Source organism: Hyperolius riggenbachi, chromosome 9 (genome assembly GCF_040937935.1).
Source record: "Hyperolius riggenbachi isolate aHypRig1 chromosome 9, aHypRig1.pri, whole genome shotgun sequence".
In the NCBI taxonomy this organism is placed as follows: domain Eukaryota; kingdom Metazoa; phylum Chordata; class Amphibia; order Anura; family Hyperoliidae; genus Hyperolius; species Hyperolius riggenbachi.
The window spans coordinates 109,592,590-109,613,771 of record NC_090654.1 but is presented as its reverse complement, the minus strand read 5'-3'; the positions used below and the strand labels follow the sequence as shown (position 1 = coordinate 109,613,771).

At 43.0% G+C, this 21,182-nt stretch overlaps 1 protein-coding gene across 2 annotated transcripts in view; it reads right to left on the bottom strand.

Moving 5' to 3' along the window:
- The window catches only part of FSIP1 (fibrous sheath interacting protein 1), a 56,509-nt gene that overhangs the window by 9,272 nt on the left and 26,055 nt on the right, over positions 1–21,182 (bottom strand). For both annotated transcript variants that reach the window (XM_068253326.1, XM_068253325.1), the window contains exons 7-9: positions 13,873–13,968; positions 10,919–11,040; positions 8,015–8,122 (exon numbers count right to left, since the gene is read on the bottom strand). In XM_068253326.1, the coding sequence (XP_068109427.1) occupies positions 8,015–8,122; positions 10,919–11,040; positions 13,873–13,968 (326 nt within the window). The remainder of the gene's footprint in view (positions 1–8,014; positions 8,123–10,918; positions 11,041–13,872; positions 13,969–21,182) is intronic.

Genomic DNA, 21,182 nt, shown 5'->3' with positions numbered 1-21,182 from the left:
CCAGAGGAGCTGGTAGGCACTATAAGAACACAGTAACAATAAGTTTAGCGAGACCTCACCAGAGGAGCTGGTGGGTACTTATTAGAACACAGTAACGATAAGTTTGCAAGACCTCACCAAAGGAGCTGGTGGGTACTTATAGAATACAGTAACTGATTAGTTTAGCTGAGCCTCACCAGAGGAGCTGGTGGGCACTAATAGAATACCTCACCAGTGGCAAGGGCCCACTGGTGAGTCGGAGCGTCAGACAGGCTAGGTTCGGCAACTAAGAGGCAGATAAAGTACAGAGCCAGAAGGCAAAAGAGTAGTAGGTAATCAGGCAGGGATTTGGTAACTAGATCAGATGGGCAGAAGTACAGAGACGAATAGAAATTAGCAGTGTCATAGAGGTTCGCCAGAGTCATACACAGAATATCAAATATATATAGTAAACAATCTCCTAGTCTTGTGTGAAATCCCTGGTTTCCTCCCAGATCAAAGCACACCAGATACTAGTCTAAGGTCTGAGCGCTAGCACATAAGTATTCGCAACCGCAGACGAGTTGCGAGTGAGCAAAGACGGCTTAAGAAGCAGAGGACACCTCTAAGCCGTGCCCACTCCAATCAGCCAATCCTGAGCGGCGAACGTCCGCTCTGACGTCAGCTGACGCGCCTCCTCCCAGCATAAAGGTCCTGTCTACACGCGCGGCCGCGCGATACAGAAACCTTATGTGCAAATGACAATTCCGTCCTCGGCGTGCTAGACGCCGAGGGAACGGAAAAAGACTCTGAATAGGGAACCGAAGCGGCTGCGGAGACACCCTGCGTGCCCGCAGCCGCATATGTTACACCACGGTACACAAACTGAATTCTAGCCTGAGCTGGTTTTTATTGGTTGCCTCAGCTTAAATGTCATAGAAGAAAAGTTATTGCTGTATCAATAAAAACAAAGTTGAAATGTTGCATTTGACAGAAACCTGAACTGGTTAATGTCCGTGGATTGTGACCAACCTCAATGCATGCAGCTCCAAGAGGAAAACAGATCTCAGAATGGAGAGAAGGGTACTGATAACTTCCAAAGAGATACATGCTTTACTCCCATAAATGCTTAACTCGGAGATCAGGGTCCACTAGTGTGGTCACATTATCCAGCACTTTTTCAGTAATTGTGGGTCCAGTGGGGGAAAAAAGACCCAACATAACTTCACTGTTGGAAGGAAAACATAAAAAGACTGCAAACATGCATTATAGTAATACCAATACTTCTAGTAAAATGTTCTTTGGAAAGATGAGACAAAACTCACGCTTTTTGGTAAGTTACATTACTTCTACATCTATAGGTAAAAAAGAAAAAAAGAATAAGCCTTATAAGAAAACCCCATACCTACTGTGAAATATGGAGGAGATTCGGATATGTTTTGGGACTGCGTGTTGTTCCTCACATAGGTTGCCTTGAGTCTGTGCAGTAACAATTAAATATGAAATCTATAAACACACTCTAGGGGTAGAGTCAGAGAAAGCTCTGTCTGAGCTGCAGGTACTCCAATAGGATAATGACCCAAAGCCCACAGCTAAAAGCAGCCAAAGAGGACGAAGAACAAAAGAATTTGACTAGAGTAGATTCTTGTTATAGTAAACTCTAATATAGTAAACATCTGGATGTAGTACACTCAGTCCTCAAGTTCCAGCAAATGCATCTGTATAAATATACGATGTATGACAAATTCTGATCCAGTAAACTTCTGGTTCCTTTTCCCTTGGAGTTTTCTATAAAGGGATTCTACTGTATTCTGAAGCAGTCTTCTATGAGTCCTGAATTGAATCCTTCAGATTATAGAAAGGCTTAGACAGTTTGTTTCAAATATGTTTTACTAGACAATTAGGCCCGTTTCACAAATTTGCACTAGAAGCAGCAACAGCCATGGCTCCGCGTCTGCGCACATGACACAGACGCAGCCCATGGACGCAGATCCCGGGGCTTTTATTAGGTAGGATTAAGATTTTTCAAATAACAGCAGGAAAAGACAAAAAGGCAGAAATGACTTTAAAAAACCTTTAGCCTGGTTAAGGTTTAAAGGTTTTGTGGTAGGTCAGTAATTAACGAAAAATTGTAGCAAGGTTACCAGTCCAGGGAAATAAGACATATGAATCATAACATGCTTAAAATAATAATAATTCCTATATTTGTATAGTGCTTTTCTCCTGTCAGACTCAAAGCGCTTGTGAGGCAGCCACAAGAGCGCACTCAGTAGGCAGTAGCAGTGTTAGGGAGACTTGCCCAAGGAATTCCTTACTGAATAGGTGCCGGTTTACTGAACAGGAAGGGCCGAGATTCGAACCCAGGTCTCCTGTGTCAGAGGCAGAGCCCTTAAAGGAAATGTCCGGGCTAAAAAAAAAAATGACATCTACTTACCCAGGGCTTCCTCCAGCCCCTGGCAGTCGACATGTCTCTTGCCGCAGCTCCGGTGGCCCGGGGTCCCCTCAGTTTACAATGGCGACCTCGCCAGGTGGGGATCTTCTGCACCTGCGTGAGAGCCGCTGTCAATCACATCCAGGTGGTCTGGAGTGTACTGCACAGGCGCAGTAGTCCTGGAACGGAGCTGCGGTGAGGGACATGTCAGCTGCTAGTGGCTGGAGGAAGCCCTGAGTAAGTAGATATGATTTTTTTTTCAGCTTGGACATTTCCTTTAACCAGTACACTATTCAGCCACTGTTAAAACACATGAAACACTAAGAGGAAGAATGAAGATATAGGGAGTGTGGAATGCGTGAATAGGTAGCAAGAGCTATAAAATAGCCAGGATAAAAAACATGTGACTAGTGGAAGTATTAGTAACTTGTAACCATAATCAGTGAATAATGCTTCATGCAGTATATATAAATGCGGAGATACAAAAAATGTGGAAGAATTTCCAGGATCCAACTACAAGGGAGGAGAATGGTAGGGAGTGTCCAGGAGGCCTTCCAGGTGCAAACTAGGACAGAACCACATAAAGAGCAGTTGGAAGGGAAGAGACTGTAGAGGAAAAAGATAATGTAGAGAAGTGTCTCCGAGACTAGACATTTAAAATTTACGTGAGGAAATGTTATTTGTATGAAGAACATGTAAAGGGTAATATGGTATCCATTACTGAACATTTTTGATTGCTGAACTGGCTGCCAATAAATTCAGCGCAAACACAAAAGGCACTATGTTCAGCACTTATTGACCTTCATAGAGAAACAATGGTGATATAAAGGTTAATAGCAACCAGTGCTGGTTCAGAAATCTGGTGTGATGTGGTCATGTCTAGGAAAACTAATGGAGAAGCATGTGATTAGTTTGGTCAGGTGATAGACATGATAGACTCTGATTTGCTAGTCATGATCATGTGCTAAAGCAGGATGTGTTCACAGCAAATCAGAGCTTTGCAAGTCTATCAGCTGATCAAACAAATCACATGCTTCTCCATGAGTTCTCCTAGACATGACCATCACTGCTTGTGATACATGTACAGTATCTCTGCAACATATAGCGTGTAACATGCAGGAATCACTTGTCAACGTACACTATTTAGGTGAATGCCCTAAGGGGTCCTCCTGACTGTCTATTGTAACTCAATGATTGTTGCTATTAAAGCCTGCATCACCAGTATACACAACACATGTTTAACCGCTTCCGGACCAGCACGGTTGAAATCTAAGTCCTGCTTGTGGCTGAGCGGCCCTGACTGGACATAGATTTCAACAATCATCACCGCTCGTTTCGCCCGCTTCTGCCGATTGTGCTGCTCTGCCCCCGCCGATCATGCTGCTCTACCCCCGCCGCAGTCCACTCACCCTGCCGTCAGTATGACGGCAGAGCTCTGTGAGCCAGTCAGAAGCTGATTTTATTGGCTCCTGACCCTGTCATCACTGGAAGTCAATCCCATTGGCTTACATTGATGGACAGGGTCAGGACCCAATAAAAGTGGCTCCTGACCGGTGCACAGAGTTCTGCCTTCATAGAGACAGGAGAGAAAGGGACCTGCGGCGATGGGATAAAGGCGTGATTGGTGAAAGCAACAGATCAGTGCAGCAAATGCGTACGAGAGGAATCGGCCTGGGAGACTTGGGTGCAGGATACAGCCGGTATATGGCTGATCCTGCTGCTGCACAAGTTCCCGGCCATGTTAAATACTATTCCCCCTCCAGGCCACCATGGATGGTGGGGAATTAAACCATTCAGCTTCTAGCAATTGCTGGAAGCGGAATTATTGTGTTCTAAAGTAACTTCAGCTCCGTCTTCTGATGGCGCCGAAGTTACTCCATGTGCGGCCAAGTCTTGTGCGCTGGATTGACTGTGTTTGCGGCAAATCGACAGTAAGAGCAGTTTTACGCCGTTTTGCGGTACCAGCAGTCTCTGGTGCTTAAGGGCCAGAGACTGCTGGTACAGAAGTAGTTATGTAATTGAGTGCCTATTACTCTTCGTAATTGTTTGTATTTTTTTTCATGCCATTAGTACATACAATTTGTGTATTAGAGCGTAAATAGACCCCACCTAACCTCAGAAGTTTGTGATGAACTTACAAATATAGAGCTACTGTATGCTTACATTAAATATAGAGCTAGTAGACATAAACAATCATTTTTTAATTATGGAATCAAATGTAGCAGACTGCTAGCGAGGGTGCTGACTTCTGAGACATCAACACATGTCAGATTACATTCCTAATATGACAGATATGAAACAGAATAAACATTGCCCCAGCAAATCTATTTCTCAGACATTTAAGGAATTTTATCAGTCTTCATATTAGCTTCACAGCTCCCCCTTATTTAAAACAGAGTGGCAAGAGATGTTAAAAACAAACCATACTTAAATGTTTGAACTATATCTAAGAATAATAAGACTAAATTATTCCCACAAGATGTATCTGAATTAGAGGTGATTATCACAACTAAGGATCTGAAATATGAGCTGACAACTAGGTAAGGTACCGTGGCCTGATGGATCAGACGTTGAATATTAAAATACTTTTTCAACATCACTAATTCCCTACATGTTAAAGAGACTCTGTAACAAAATTTTCAGCCTTATTTCTTCTATCCTATAAGTTCCTATACCTGTTCTAATGTTGTCTGTCTTACTGCAACCTTTCCTAGTTGCACAGTGGTTGTATTATCTCTGGTATATAATTTAATCTTCTTTCCTCTGACGGCTTTGTCGGGCTCAGGCACTTAGGAAGGAATGTGCTGCTCTTCTTGTGATAGGATAGAAGCTATACACACCCTCTCCACGCCCCCTGCAGGCTCTGTGTGAGTCACAGACTGAGCTCCTCTCAGCCTATCACAAGCTGGTTAGAAACCACATCTTTTGTTTGTAAACACTGCCTAAAACTGGCAATTACAAGCCAGGATTGCAACAGGGAGTGGCAGAAACAGCACAAAGGGGCCCAGGAGAACATAATGAATAGAATGGTATGCTTTTTATTGCAAGAATTTTAGAGTACAGATTCTATTTAAAGATTTTTAATTCCTTGCATGGGCGTTACTATACCCCTCTGGGTATAGTTGCGCAAACAAAATCATGGGGCCCCTTGCAGCACAGTTCCCACTTCCCCTCCCCCAGGAGCCTGAATGTTATGGAGGCCCACTTCTCTTATCTTCTCCTTTGCAGAGCACAGTGGCATTAATACATTTATTTACTTAAATTTACTTACTTGTATATTTACTTACCCGTATATACTCGAATACAAGCTGACCTTGTGTATAAGTCGAATTATTTATTTTATACATTTACCTGTATATACTTGAATACAAGTTGACCTCATGTATAAGTCGACTATTATTCAACCATCTTAACCTGGAATTTTTAATTGACTCAAGTACAAGTCTACCCAGCAAAGTTAATGACTGCACTTGGGGACCAGGAAGCTGCACTTGGGGCCCAGCAGGGGTTAATACATACAGTATTGCAGCCATTAACCCCTCTTGTCCCTTAAGTGCAGCCAATACCTCCTCCAGACCCCCAAGTGCAGCAATTATTCACTCCCCTCCCTGCAGCCCAGTATTTCCCCGGCCCTTTTCTTGTTAATTGTTGCGGCCAGGACTTTCAGACTTATGTTATGTTGGTATTTCCTTTGTCAAGAAAGTGTAACTTACCTCTGGGTAAATTGCTGCAAATGGGAATGTCGCTAACAGTACTCACATTATTCAGTGTGCTCAGTGTTGCTTGTGACTCGTGTATAAGTCGACCCCTATACTTTTGTTGAGTGAGTCAGACCTAAATTTCTAGACTTACAGTATATTCAAGTACATAAGGTACCTTCTTTTGTCAAGTCTCATACCTCCCAACTTTTTCAGATGAGAAAAAAGGGACACTTAAGCCACACCCATGCCACACCCCTGGTAACACCCCCACCACGCCCCTAGTCACACATACCATAAAGATTTCATAAGAAAAATATGTTGTTTTATAATTCAACCCTCACTGGTCCTTTCTATCCTGGTTCATTTTCCTTCATATTAACACTTTAAAATTAGTAATATATCAATTTAAAGGGTGAAAATAAAGTTTAGAGTCAATCAACCACATTTTTAGTAGAGAAATACATATATTTCCATAGAAAGAGGGACAAAGTCCTGAAAGAGGGACAAATGAGGAGGAAACAGGGACAGAGGGACAGGGCTCCCAAAAAGGGACTGTCCCTCCAAAAGAGGGACAGTTGGGAGCTATGTCTGGCCTCCTCTACCTCCCAACATCTGCTCACTGTGCTTCATACCCAGCTCCCAATGCATGTCACGTGATCGGGAGCCAGAGGGGAGCAGCACAGAGCAAGGGAGGAAGAAGAGATGTGACATGATCAGAGCAGGTAAATATATTTACACAGTTCCACAGCACTCTGCAAGAATGAAGGGAGGAGAAGCAGGCCCTCGAGCCTCCCCTCTCCCCCCCCCCCCCCTTCCCCTGTGGCTATTGTTACGTGTCTTATCCTTGACCATGTTTGACAAATAAGACACGTTTTCATGTACTGGAGCATAAATTTCAATAGGAATTATCGCCTTCTGGAAACTATAAATTGAGTTTGCTTTTGAACTTGAATTTTTGAATGAATTATTAGATGAAAGTTTAATGGGTGATTTGGCTAATTTTAATAGGCTGGCTTCACAAAATCTCAGTAAAATTTACAAGTACAGACAGCGTTAATACATTTTATCGGGCATTAAGCAAATTTCATAAAGTGTGTTATGGAGTGAGTCATCACACACACACACAACATGTACATTTTTGCAGATTACACTATTTGTGTAATTTATATTATAAAAGTAACATACACATTGTGTGAGTGTGACGTGAAATATACATAACGTGCATTACGTAGTTTGCTAAACACTCAGTAAATGTATGTGCACTGTCTGCACTGTACATTTTACAGAACTTTTTTTGACTACACCCCTTAGTCACAGTGAACTCAATGTAATACTATGGGCTTGATTCAAAAAGCGATGCTAACCTACTTAGCACGTCTAAAGTCTTTAGACGTGCTAACCAGGGTGCTAAGTAGGTTAGTACTGGATTTCTCAATCAAAACTTTACGCGCGCAAAGTCCTATGCGCGCTAAGTCCCATAGGCTTTAATGGGCACTTTGCGCGGAGCGCCCTGCGCCCTGTGCAGTGCGCGTGTAAAGTTTTACGCGCGTAAAGTTTTACGCGCGAAAAGCTCGTTTAGACGTGCTAAGGGGGTTTTCACAGGCGTGCTAACAGTTAGCACCGCGTTGTAAATCAAGCCCTATATGTCACTTTTCAGAGTGCAGATTACCTAGAAATACCTTTATTCCTTAATAATGAGTTATACCGGCAAGGGCATTCTACCTGTAATAAAAATAATAATGGTAACAAGTATATTTTCATTTAAAAAAGTGTGACATTCCTATGATTTGCTCTGCTGGTTCCGGCACATAAAAAAATCCACAATGTTGGGCAAATCATCAGCACAGTGAATACAGGGGAATTTATTGCATCCCAGTCTTCATATCTAAATCAATGCAGGAAATTGTGAAAAACGGTCACTTACTGTTATACTGTCTTCACTGCAGCCATCTTGAATATCCCCCAACAGCTGTTCCAACCGAAGCTTTTCATCGTCCATGAGAAGAACATGAGAACCTGATTCTTTCACTAGCTGTAATTTAAACAATCAGATCTTGGTGCCCATACAATGTACATATGAATAATGATGCACAATTAGAGGTGTACTGGCGTTGCAAGATGGGTTTTGGCCCAGGGTACAGCATTAAGGAGGAAGGGAACCCAAAACAATCCAGCGCAGGGAACTGTATTGAAGTGCTTTTCTTCTAGATGTTCAAGTAAGTTTGAGTGAGATTAAGTGGGCTGCATATGATGTTCGGATTGGTGTTCACCTTGTCTATCGCTTTCTGTGCCTGTTCCTCCTTATGGCCCCATAGCATACTAAAAACAGAATAGTGGAGACAGGCTCTGAGTGATCCTGCTGAAAGTTCATTGGAACCCATTCTCTTCCGTAAAGGACTATTCACTTATTTGAATCCAAGTAAATTTTGCTTTTATCAGACATCTAATGCATTTCAATGGCGTCTCATCTACATTTTTATTAGTTTTGCAAACTTTCTGTTTTCTAAATTCGCACGGCAGGTCTGCTTATATTTTTGTGTCATGTGCAATTCCTATTTAATGGAAGTTAATGTCAACCTAGAAAATTGTGTTTTGCACGAAAAACCATGCATGATTTTGAAGTTAATTAGATACATTTTCATGTAAATTAATTTCCTTGGTATGCATTGAGAAAACAAAAACTGAAAAATAAAGTACAAACATGTAAAAATCACAGAGAATGCACCGGAAAAGATAATTGAAAAAATACCCAAAAAGATGCAAAAGCAAATTACTGCATGCAAAGTTTGTAAAGACAAATGTGTGAATTGCCCCTAAGGGCTAGCCGGCATCTTTGCATAGGTCCTTTCCAGGAAGTGCTTTTGAAAAAACAAAGAAAACTTTGAGAAACCCTATGAAGAGGTGTTTCACAATCAGATTAATGATGCCTACTGTAACAGATACATAAGTAATGTATTGTGCATTTTACAGTTGCAAAGATGGGTGTATGTGTATATATGTTTATTTTAAAACCTTGGAACTATACTGCTAGTGATACTTCAAGAACAGCTAGCAGTTTTGCTTTTAAAGTGTACCTGAGATGGTACACTGGCCCTTATTTATACTTACCTGGGGCTTCCTCCAGACCCATGAGCACTGTGGCTTCCCTCGCCGTCCTCTTCGCCCTCCATTCTGGTGCTACGACTACCGGTAATCTGGTCAGTCGCTGCCAGTAGTGAGCTTCTGTGCATGCATGGCCCCTCATCACTCCCGAACCTGGAGCGTGACGAGGGGTGCGGCGGCCAAGTCCATATACTGGATGCGCAGAAGCCTGTAACTGCCCGTCAGAACGTTTTTTTTATTAACTTTTTATGGACGTTTTTGCATTTTTATGTGCCTTGTATGTAAGTTTTTGGATTGCTATTTTTCCATGCATGCTAATACAGCTCATTTACACAAAAATGTATCTAAATGAAACTTTAAAATCACATGCGATATATTGCACAAAAACACACATTTTCTGCATTACTATTTACTTGAATTAAATGCGAATCACACATCGCATATGAAAAAAAAAACCTATTTAAATGCAGAAAAATTGCAAAGCGCAAAAAAAAAAAAAAAAAAAAAAAAAAAAGGAAAAAAAACAAACAATGCCATTGAAATACATTAGAGGTGCAATGAAAGTGAAGCACTGAGTGAAAGTTACTTCTTCTGCCTAAACAAGAACAAAATCACTTGTGAGATATAGATATATATAGATAGAGATATATATACATAGATAGATATATATATAAATATATAGATAGATAGATAGATAGATAGATAGATAGATAGATAGAGAGAGAGATACCCGGTATTTATTATCTAGCATTTATCTAGTTTGGTTTGGAGGGAATACAAAGGGGGAAACCGGAGCCCACTGTGGTGTAGTATGTACTGACTTGTTGTAATTATTGTATAAATTGAATAATGAAATGATACTCACAAGTGTGTGTTACCGCAAAGGAAACTACTATAAAGGCAGGTGGGAATAAGTCACTCTCTGTAGTAGCTGGGAGTAAAGGGGAACACCCCTCCACCAGGGGAGGCCAATACATTATGCCAAAAAAGAATAATACACACTAAGGGCTTGTTCACACTACAAGAGCTTTTTAAGCGCTAGGGATTTTAAAAGCTCTTGCTAATGCAATGCTATAGGAGATTTTTACAAAATCACATCGCTCAAGTGAGCATTGGTTAACATTAGCAAGAGCTTTCAAAATCACAAAGCGCTTAGAAAATCTCTTGTAGTGTGAACAAACCCTTAAAGCAGTTAAAAATGGGAGTTAGTTGTCGAATTACATCATGGAGGCACCCAGTGCAGAAATACTGACTTTACAGTGACTGCTTTATTTTACAGTGACTGCTTTATTGTCTGAGGAAGCGGGTTCTACCTGCGAAATGTGTCGCTAAGTAGATTGTACTCCAATAAACTTGGTGTTTTTTTTCTCAAAATAGACCAGTCATGTAATCTGCCTGTTTTGAATGCTAGGTGTGTAATGTAGTCCATATACTGGAGCTCTGCGCATCCATGCAGTTAAATCACTCAGGTAAAGCTTCTGTTTGAAAGCGCTGCCATCTCTCCTGCTGTGCAGTCATGTAATCTGTTGGGAAGTAAGTTCACCACTACCTCCCATTTTAGGCTGTTTGTTGTGTATTTTGTTATTTTTGGCGCCTCCGTTTATCCACTTTTAACTTAATTTGGTTTGATCTACAATAACATTGTGCCTCCTAATTCAATTCTATCTGAAGTACATTCATATTTTTTTCTGGTGTACATGTGTCTTTACTGAGTATTTCAACATACCTCAATGTTCCTCTGAATAAAATCAACACCTTTTCTGTTGTCACTTTTCTTCCCATTTGGTCTCTGATATGAGTATTCACTATCACTTTTTAACCCACTGCTATTCCTTCCAGAAGCATTACCTAAAAGAGATGCACAGAAACAGGAATGATTATGAATTGCATTAATAAATTAGCATTGGATACTGCCATCAGCTTAAAGTGTACCTGAAGGGAAAAAAATTGCCCCTGGGGGTACTAACCTCGGGAGGAGAATGCCTCTGGATCCTGAAGAGGCTTCCCATGTCCTTCTCAGGAGAGGTGACCCAGCGCTGGGGCCGACAAAAATACGCTGACAAATGTGCGCAGGTACAGCAGCTGCTTTCCGGTGGGGTCCGGCAGGAATAGCCGAGCCGGATCGGGTCTACTCTACTGTGCAGACAGTTTGCAGACATGCTCATGGTTATGCACATGTTTATTACTGGAAATGAAGGTCTCTCTCTGTATCCTTTAAAGTTATTTAAAGAGACACTGAAGCGAAAAAAAAATATATGATATAGTGAATTGGTTGTGTACTATGAATAATTACTAGAAGATTAGCAGCAAAGAAAATATTCTCATACTTTTATTTTTAGGTATATAGTGTTTTTTCTAACATTGCATCATTCTATAATATGTGCAGATTACACAACACTCAGCATTCAAAATGAGTCTTTCAGAGCAGTCTGTGAAGTAATGACCTCTCCTCTAGCAGAGGAAAAGTAAATAGTCCAGGAACAGTTGAGATAATAAAAGTCAGATAACAGCCCTCTCCACGACTAAGTTAGTCGGAGAGCTTAATGGCTTGTTTGCATAGAGATAACAACTGGAGTTTCTCAACTCTTCCTGTACTGGAAACAATTACACTGATGTATCTGATCTTAATGTTTTATTTCTTAGCTTAGCTGTGCTACACATACAAATCATAATATCATCATTTTTTTTTCGCTTCAGTGTCTCTTTAATGCAATCGCCAGCATCAATTCTGATGGCTGAATATTCAAAATTCACAGTGCTTGCAGTGAAGAACCTTTGTTCCAGATGAAAATTAAATCTCTCTTTTCGGGCCTGAAGGAGAGGCAGCCACACCAAGACGTGTTTGTTTTTGCGTAAATACACCATATGTCATCCGCTGACACATATGTGGTTACAAATGCTGCAACTGACTTTGCAACTAGATGGGGCTCATTGGCTGGAAAATTATAGGTTCAACTGTGCGCCAAGCACACCATTTGGGCATCCAAGTGGAAAAGGCCTATTAATGAGCATCCTCTAATGCAAAGTGAAGGTTCCATATTATTATTATTATTTATTTATAAAGCGCCAACATATTCCGTGGCGCTGTACAATGTAAGAAAACAAACAAGGGATACATAATGATACAGACAATGATATACATCAAATATGAGCACTGATACAAGATACAGCACTGCTGATTACAATTTGATTTAACATGATGACTAAAATGTATAAATGTCTAGCAGTGTGCAAGCAATTAAATTAATAACAGTCCATGACACAAAAGGATGAGAGCCCTGCCCTTGCGAGCTTACAATCTAAAGGAATGGGGTGGAAACAAGAGGCAGAAAATATAAATAAATCTGACAAACCATAAAAATAAATAAAAATTTCCCAATGAGAAATTTTCCTGCCATTGTCATATTGGTCCACAGTAAAATGTAAATGCCTGCCTAAAGGACTCCTCATTAGATAATTATGTGCACATGGTCTGTTGCCACCACTAACATAACTGTAGAAGGAAGAAGAAAGACTGTTACAGAACTAAACAAAGAAGTATACAGAAGGAAAGAGAAAAAGATACAGATGAAAATAGGGAAGCACAGATGAAAAAAGTCAATTATTTTTGAATTATTTTTAATAAGTTTATATTTCAAATAAAGCATTTTTCTACCATTAAATAATACAGGTAGCTATTTCCCTGGGAGAAGGAGGGCATATAAGGTCTACTTACTATTATGGACACCTGAATTGAGAGGGATATGGAGACTTTCATTATCATTTCCTTTTAACCTCCCTGGTGGTATGGACGAGCCTACTCCTCCAGGGAAAAATAGTTGAAACTAGTATAGAGTCGTCCAGCAGTTTTTAATTAAAATTCACATTCGTATGTAAATTTTTGCATGCTCTGGGTACTGTACCTGGATGCGAAAATTCACACACAAAAGTGAATTTTAATGCAAAAAAGCGCATGCAAAAAAACACATTTTCTGCCAACAGCTGAAGAGTAGGGGAATTGTGACACAGCAGAAAGAGGAAATTAAATGTAATCTATTTTTTTTACATGAATTTGTGTTTGAAGTTTTTATTATGCACAAAATGTATACTAGACCCTTGCTTGACACAGTTTGGTAAGTTACAGGCAAAACTTTCATTGATTTTAAATATTAATTAAACCACTTTTTTCACAGAAATCCAGTCACAATTGAATGCCATGGAGGCTACACAATGGAAATTGCCTGTCTACCTCAATACATTTAGCCACAGACCCAGAACAAGCAATGAGATCAGGTGCGCTGGCTCAAGTTTGACTGGACTTGCCACATGCTTGATTCAGACACTACTAAATATGTCAGCATTCATATCCTTCTCACTTCAGGTTCCCTTTAAAGGCAGCTCTCAGGATCCCAGATTCCACCATAATCACCTTCAGGGCTCATAAACACCTGTATGAGGGTGGTTGCCTCCATCTTTCTAAGCCTGAGGTGGGGATGAGCCTTTTGTCCTTAAAACTAGACAAAGGTAATTTGCAAAGAAGCGGTATTGCCACCACTTTTTTTTGCAGACTGTCCTTCATTTTTGAAAACTATCCCATAATTATGTTTGCAAAGCATAAAAAAGTGAACATTTTTTTCTGACAGTAAATATATAGTTTGTATTTATTATGTGGTCTTTGTATGCGAGATTTATTAAAGTTACCTTGCAAGCCCTTGGTATCATCATAATCACATTCTTCAGATGGAAGCTGAGTATAAAATGTCTCCCGAACGGTTTCCTCAAAAACAGAGGTGCCCCCTGTATGAAGAGTGATGCAATCAATTGTTACAACATTGTGCATTTACTGTATAGTGATATTTTTGTTTAAGCGGATCCGAGATGAAAAACGAACTATAACAAGTAACTTGTCTATATATCTAATCTAAAGATACATAGTTTAGCAAATCTAGCTTCAATAGTTTATGATTGTTGACTTGTTTAGTTTATAGGGAATTAGAGTATTAAAACAAAACAAAAAAGTATTTGGCTTGAGGAATGCCCTATAAACTGTATGAAAGGAACACAATTATGCAATGAGTAAAATTTTATCTCGGATCCACTTTAAAAGGCACAAATGGCAAGGGAACCTGGACTACAATCATCTAGTAAGAGATATTTACCTTAAAGGGGAACTGAAGTAAGAGGTATACGGAAGCTGACATATTTATTTCCTTTTAATCAATACCAGTTGCCTGGCAACCCTGCTGGTCTATTTCTCTGCAGTAGTATCTGAATAACACCAGAAACAAGCATGCAGCTAGTCTTGTCAGATCTGACTTTAAAGTCTGAAACACCTGATCTGCTGCATGCTTGTTCAGGGGCTATGGCTAATAGTATTAGAGGCAGGGGATCAGCAGGGCTGCTAGGCAACTGGTATTGCTTAAAAGAAAATAAACATAGCAGCCTCCATATACCTCTCGCTTCAGTTCCCCTTTAACCTCCTTGCCGGTCTAATTCCCCCGGAAAGGAGGCAGCGCAGCACTTTTTATTTTTATTTTTTTAAATCATGTAGCGAGCGCAGGGGTCTGGGGGGGGGAGGCGGCTCTGCGCAGCGGGTAGCGGCGAATCGGCGGGTAGCGACGACGGCAAAGTGCTAGCTGCATGTAGGAAAAAAAAATATGCAAATCGGCCCAGCAGGGCCTGAGAAATCCTCCTATGCAGGTTACCCCGAGCTGAGCTCGGGATAACCGGCAAGGAGGTTAAACCAGTTAAACCTAATATGGTTGACACTCCCTTCCACCAACTTATACCAGAAAACCTTTGCAATAGCAGATTTAAGTATAAGCACAACAAAAGATGAGGGAAGAGGATGGTCAGATCATCCCACAGTCTTTTGTAGCCCTTCCCCCAAAAGGTAATTAGGAACATAGCTAAAAAAACCTAAGATTACACAAGTGGAATAGACAAACAGTACATGAGGCCCCTTCCCCAGTTGAGTGTATCAGGAAACAAAAGTGCTCACACAACGCATGGCATTTCCGTTCTGATGCGATTTTTCGGCAATGCAATCGCATTTATTAGACTGAATGGAAATTGCAATGCGCATGCGGGAACTAGTCGGGAACTGTGAGTTAAATCTCAAGGAATGGATGGGGATACCAGACTGTGCAGTCTATGCACTCCTGATGTCCCTGTGAATTGTGTCGCAACCAGGTGGCTTAGAAATGCTGGATTTCCTTATATGTCTGACTTTTGAATATGCCTTCACATTCTTAACCACTTGCCGACCGCCGACTACCTATGGGCATCGACAAGGTGGCTCCTCCAGGACCGCGTAACGCAGATCGGCGGCGGCACCTGGGGGAATGATTAGACGGGGATCGCGCACATAGATGCACACGCATCCGCCGGCATTAGGCTCCGCCCACCCGCAACGTCAACCCGCCGACCAATTAGCAGCGCCGGCGGGTTGTAAACACCCCGATCTAATTGTATAATACACTTTGTTATGCTAACAAAGTGTATTATACAGGCTGCCTCCTCCACTGGTGGTCCCACTGATCGAGCGACCACCAGGGGAGGAGGCAGCCTTTGTGGTAATGACACAAGCACACTGATCCTGTCCCCCCTGCCCCCTGACCACCCACAGCACCCCTCAGACCCCTCCTGATCATCCCCTCAGACCACTGTTTGCACCCAATCACCCATCAATCACCCCCTGTCACTATCTGTCAACGCTATATTTTAGATTAGGTCCTAAACTGCCCCCTGGGGGCTCCTGATCACCACCCCCCACACCCTCCGATCCTCCCCAGACTCCCCCCCCCCCCCCCGTGTACTGTATACATCTATTCTCCCCTGTTATCGCCCACTGATCACCTGTCAATCACCTGTCAATTACCCATCAGTCAACCCCTGTCACCACCACCCATCAGATCAGACCCTAACCTGCCCCTTGCGGACACCTGATCACCCGCCTACACTCTCAGATCGCCTGCAGACCAGCCATTAGATCACCTCCCAAGTGCATTGTTTACATCTGTTCTCCCCTCTAATCACCCACTGATCACTCATCAATCACCCATCAATCACCCCCTGTCACCACCTGTCACTGCTACCCATCAGATCAGACCCTAATCTGCCCCTTCTGGGCACCCAATTACCCACCCACACCCTCAGATCGCCCTCAGTTCCCCCCCCCCCCCCCCCCGATCACCTCACCAGTGCGTTGCTTGCATCTATTGTCCCCTCTAATCACACCCTGATCACCTATCAATCACCCCGTCACCACCTGTCACTGCTACCCAACAGCAGTACACTACAAAATTTCCTTGTTGCTGAATCATTAAAACTTAACTTTTAATAAAGTATTAAAAAAGAGGTATAAAAGGGTAAACAGGGCGCTCTACAGTCATCAGTTCAAATCATTCTCAAACATTGCATAAAACATTCATATAAAAAAGAGTGAATATGAATAGAAAAGGCTCTCTAATAATGTCCCTGATTTTAGAATCGGATATAAGTCCACAGGATTCTTCCTCCAAACTTATTTAGTGCATAGGTGACCTCCAGCAGTTCCAGAGTATTATAGAAACAATATACGCTCACCAGATTCCAAAGCTGCCCTTCTCAGGATCAGCCAAACACGTTTTTGGATAAGCCAATATTCTTTCGATGCCTCAGCTTGTTCCTCCTCAGTAAGCCGTGCAAACATAAGAGACAAAAAACTCCAATAGTGTGATACTGTATGGTTTAAATCCACTTAATTGCACCAGTGCTCCCAGTAACTGACATAAGCACCCTGTGCTCCACCACCAGATAGTCAACAAAGCCTCTCACCAAATAGTCTGGCTGACCCAGCACAGACCAGCATTGATCGCCTTGCCACTTGCATCAAGTTTTATGTTTTCGTTAACAGCCTTCCTAGGACTTATATCCGATTCTAAAATCAGGGACATTTCTATTCATATTCACTCTTTTTTATATGAATGTTTTATGCAATGTTTGAGAATGATTTGAACTGATGACTGTAGAGCGCCCTGTTTACCCTTTTATACTGCTTAGAGAGTGATACACACACTTTTTTCAGGTGCGATCCAGTATATGTTATAACTATTCACAAATAGGTTAAATTTGAGGAGCGCACATACAGGTTTTGTTTTATTATTAAAAAAGAGGACAGACGTTCTGTGCTGACTTAATCTCAAAGTTACTTGCAAGTGATGCAGGGCCTTAAAGAGACACTGAAGCGAGACTAAATCTCGCTTCAGGTCTTATATATAGCAGGGGCACGTGTGCCCCTGCTAAAACGCCGCTATCCCGCGGCTTAACGGGGGTCCCTTCACCCCCAACCCACCCCCCGCAAATGTTGGTCGGAAAATGGTCGCTGGAGATATCCTTCCTGGAGGCAAGGGCTAACGGCTGCAGCCCTGCCTCCCAGCGCGTCTATCAGACGCGCATCGCCGCCTCTCCCCCGCCCCTCTCAGTGAAGGAAGACTGAGAGGGGCGGGGGAGAGGCGGAGATACGCGTCTGACAGACGCGCATGGGGCAGGGCTGCGGCGGTTAGCCCTGCCCCAACCAGGAAGCGCTCCCTCGCTGCACGGAGGGGGTTTGGGGGGACAGGGACCCCCGTTAAGCAGCGCTATAGCGGCGTTTTAGCAGGGGCACGCATGCCCCTGCTAGCTATGAGGTCTGAAGCGAGATCTATTCTCGCTTCAGACTCTCTTTAAGTGTCTGTTAATACCGGATAAGAGTATTCACAGGATAGACATAAAAATTACACACCCCCACCATACAACCCGACATGTTTCACTTCACAGGCAAAGATTTTTCAAGGGATGAAGTGCAAAGAACAGTGCTAAAGTGAAGGTGTAAATTTACATTCTAAAAACACAAGTATAGAGACATAGCATATAAGCTTATGACATAGTAGCAGCCAAACGAAAATGGCAGTTTCAGCTCCCCCATGGGGTGGGGTTACATACCCCTCCACTTTGCTCATTAGCAACATCCACTCCCCCTAGAAATCATATAAGTATTGGTTAGTTCTGTTGTGAATCAAAATTTCCACCAATAGGGTGCCGTCAGTATCAAGCCCCACATGTCAAAGAAAATGCCCTGAAATGGCGATACAGGACCCACAAATCACCCAGATGGTTGCAGGTCCAGCGAGCCAAAAGTCCGCAGCTCGGAGGCAAACCTCAATAAAGCAGTGGGGAAAAAGCGCTACACTCCGAGAAACCCACCTTCTGATTGGTCCGTGGCCGGCCGCAGCCTTCAGTGCACGGCAACCAATCAGGCGTGAGCAGCGGCAGGATCCTGGGGCAACGTCATTCAGGGGGGGAGGAAGTGAGGCGCACAGGTCATCGCCCTCTAAACACGAAAGCGCCGTGTACGCCCGCCCTACACAGCGTGTCTTCAAAGGCGTTGTCATAGCAACGCCAGAGCTTGTACACACACTGCTTAAGCCTCCAAAAGCCTGGCTAAAGTGGCCTAAATATGCGCCGGTCTTTTGAGAATTCGCTTAAGAAGGGGGAGAAAGCAAAAAAGCACCCAGGTGTACATTATATACCTGTCACCTGTCACCCCCTAGCACACCTACCCATCAGATCAGGCCGTAATTTGCCCCGTGTGGGCTCCTGATCACTCGGCCAAACCCTCAGATCCCCTTCCGATCACCTCCCTAGTGCATTAATTACATCAATTCTCCCCTCTAATCACCCCCTGAGACACCCATCAATCACTTCCTGTCACCACCTGTCACCCGCTAGCACTCCTACTTATCAGATCAGGCCCTAATCTGCCCCCTGCGGGCCTCTGATCACCTGGCCAAACCCTCACCTGCCCCACCACAGTGACAGAATTATTTTTGCTGATCACTGCAAAAAACATTGTATAATAACTGTGGCGCTGTAGAGATCAGTTTTGATTTTTTTTATCAAAACTCAGCGACCACAGCTTTCTACTTCACAAGTACTCCCTTTTGCTAGGTAGGTGCTCTTTTTCCTGGGTAGTCTCAGAGGAATACCCCTACATTTAGCTGTCCATTATGGCAAAAAAGGGGTATTCCGCTGAAGAGGCCGCCGAGATTCTGGCCCAGTGGGGTGAGTGCGATTGGGAAGCCTCATCCGACGAATCATCCGGGTCAGAATACGAACCGGTGAACAGCGGTGGCTCTCTGACCGATAGCAATGACGAGGATTAGATCCCGGCTAGAGCCAGGCGTACCACACCTCATGTCACTGGACCGCAGGATCAGACTCAAGGGCAGCAGAGTGGTGCTAGTGCTGATCCGTGTTTTCTTGGTGAGGCATGCACCAGCAGCGTAGCATCTCCTGGACCTAGCACCAGTACTACCGTAGACTGTGGTGAAGTGGCGAGCACCAGCATGGTAGTAGAAACTGGTTCGGTGGCATGTGCATTAAGACCCGTGTCGCAGCCACCAGCAAAACGGGCCCATACTACCCATAGTCTCCCAGAGGTGCTGGCAAATCCCAATTGGCAATCCCCTGGTTCCGAGGTTGCGAACTAAGGGTGGCTAAGAGGACATCTGAATTTATCTCCAATACAGATAAGAGAAAATATGACATTAGGTCATTTATGACATGTGGGTCCCACCATGTTGTGTACCTTATCTGGTGCATATGCGGTTTTCAATATATCGGACGTACCACTAGACAGCTGAAAAAGCGCATTTCTGAACATATATATAAAATCGGGAAAGGCCATGAAGACCATAGTGTGTCTGCCCATTTCAAGCAGGAGCATGGCTGTGATCCCACCCTGATGCGGTATTGTGCAATTGACAAATTATCACCATCCTGGAGAGGATCAAATAGGCTGAGGGAATTGAGTAAGATGGAAACTAAATGGATATACACACTACGGTCACTTACCCCGGAGGGTTTGAACATTGAGATAGACATAAACTGTTTTATTAACAATGACTAAGATTTATGTAGTTCACTATTATGTGGTTTTGAAGCTGGGTTACTTCTAGGGATAGCTTATATAACTCATTGTGTGGCACTGAGGGTGATTGAGATGTGTGCGTGGGGGGGGGGGGGGGGGGGAGGGGGTTCTACTTAATATGAAGATGCTGTATTACTAGTCACATGTGCACTGTGACGCTGGGTAGGTAATTTGTAGGTTAATAAATAGGGGGTGGGTTAGCTCTGTCGTCATATTGCACATGCGATCTAGTTCTTATCTATTTGTATGTATATACCTGTGGCATTTGTGGCATGTGTGTGCACATGCCAGAGTATATTTACTGTTACGCTGTTCCCCATATAAGGTCATCAATTACGGAATCCGGTGGAATACGGGCTGTATCCTGCTCAAGTTTGGGCAATGATACGGATTCCGGATTGCTAGGGATGCTACGTTAGCATTATTACGGAATCCGGAACTAGATAGGGTCTATGATAATGTATGTCTATTACGTATACCCGTAAGCCGCATTGTGATAGGGTGCGGGCAGACGTCAATGTGAATAAATAGATGAGGTGAAAGGGCGTGCGTCCAGCCCCTGATGAGTCACGCCCGTGACGAAACGCGTAGGGCGGAGCTTGGACGCACGCACAGACGCTCAGGAAGCAAGGACTTGGCTACACCAGGCCGGCGGACGCGCTGAGGCTTACGGTGCAGTACTTTTATATGCTATGCAAACAAGAAACTACACTGTAAGCAGAATTTTTAGCAGGGTTTTTAATGTTTTAATAAACTGTATTACGCGATGTTCAACTTTATATTGGCTCTAGGACTTTCTTTGATGGCAATGGCTGCCGGGTTTTATGCATGATAGCAAGAAATCTGAGGGTAAGCGGCCACTTCATAGGGAGAGGTGGAGGCTGCTTTTTGGCACGTTTGGGACTTATTCACTTGCTCTGGTAGTGTGTGAAGTTACACTAAGGGTGATATAGATCATACGTTACACCCTATGTTTCCTCTCTGTGTTTATTTCCTTGCATGAGCATACTGGATACCGGTGGATTACAAGCGCAGCAGTATTGGATTACCTAATCCCCTG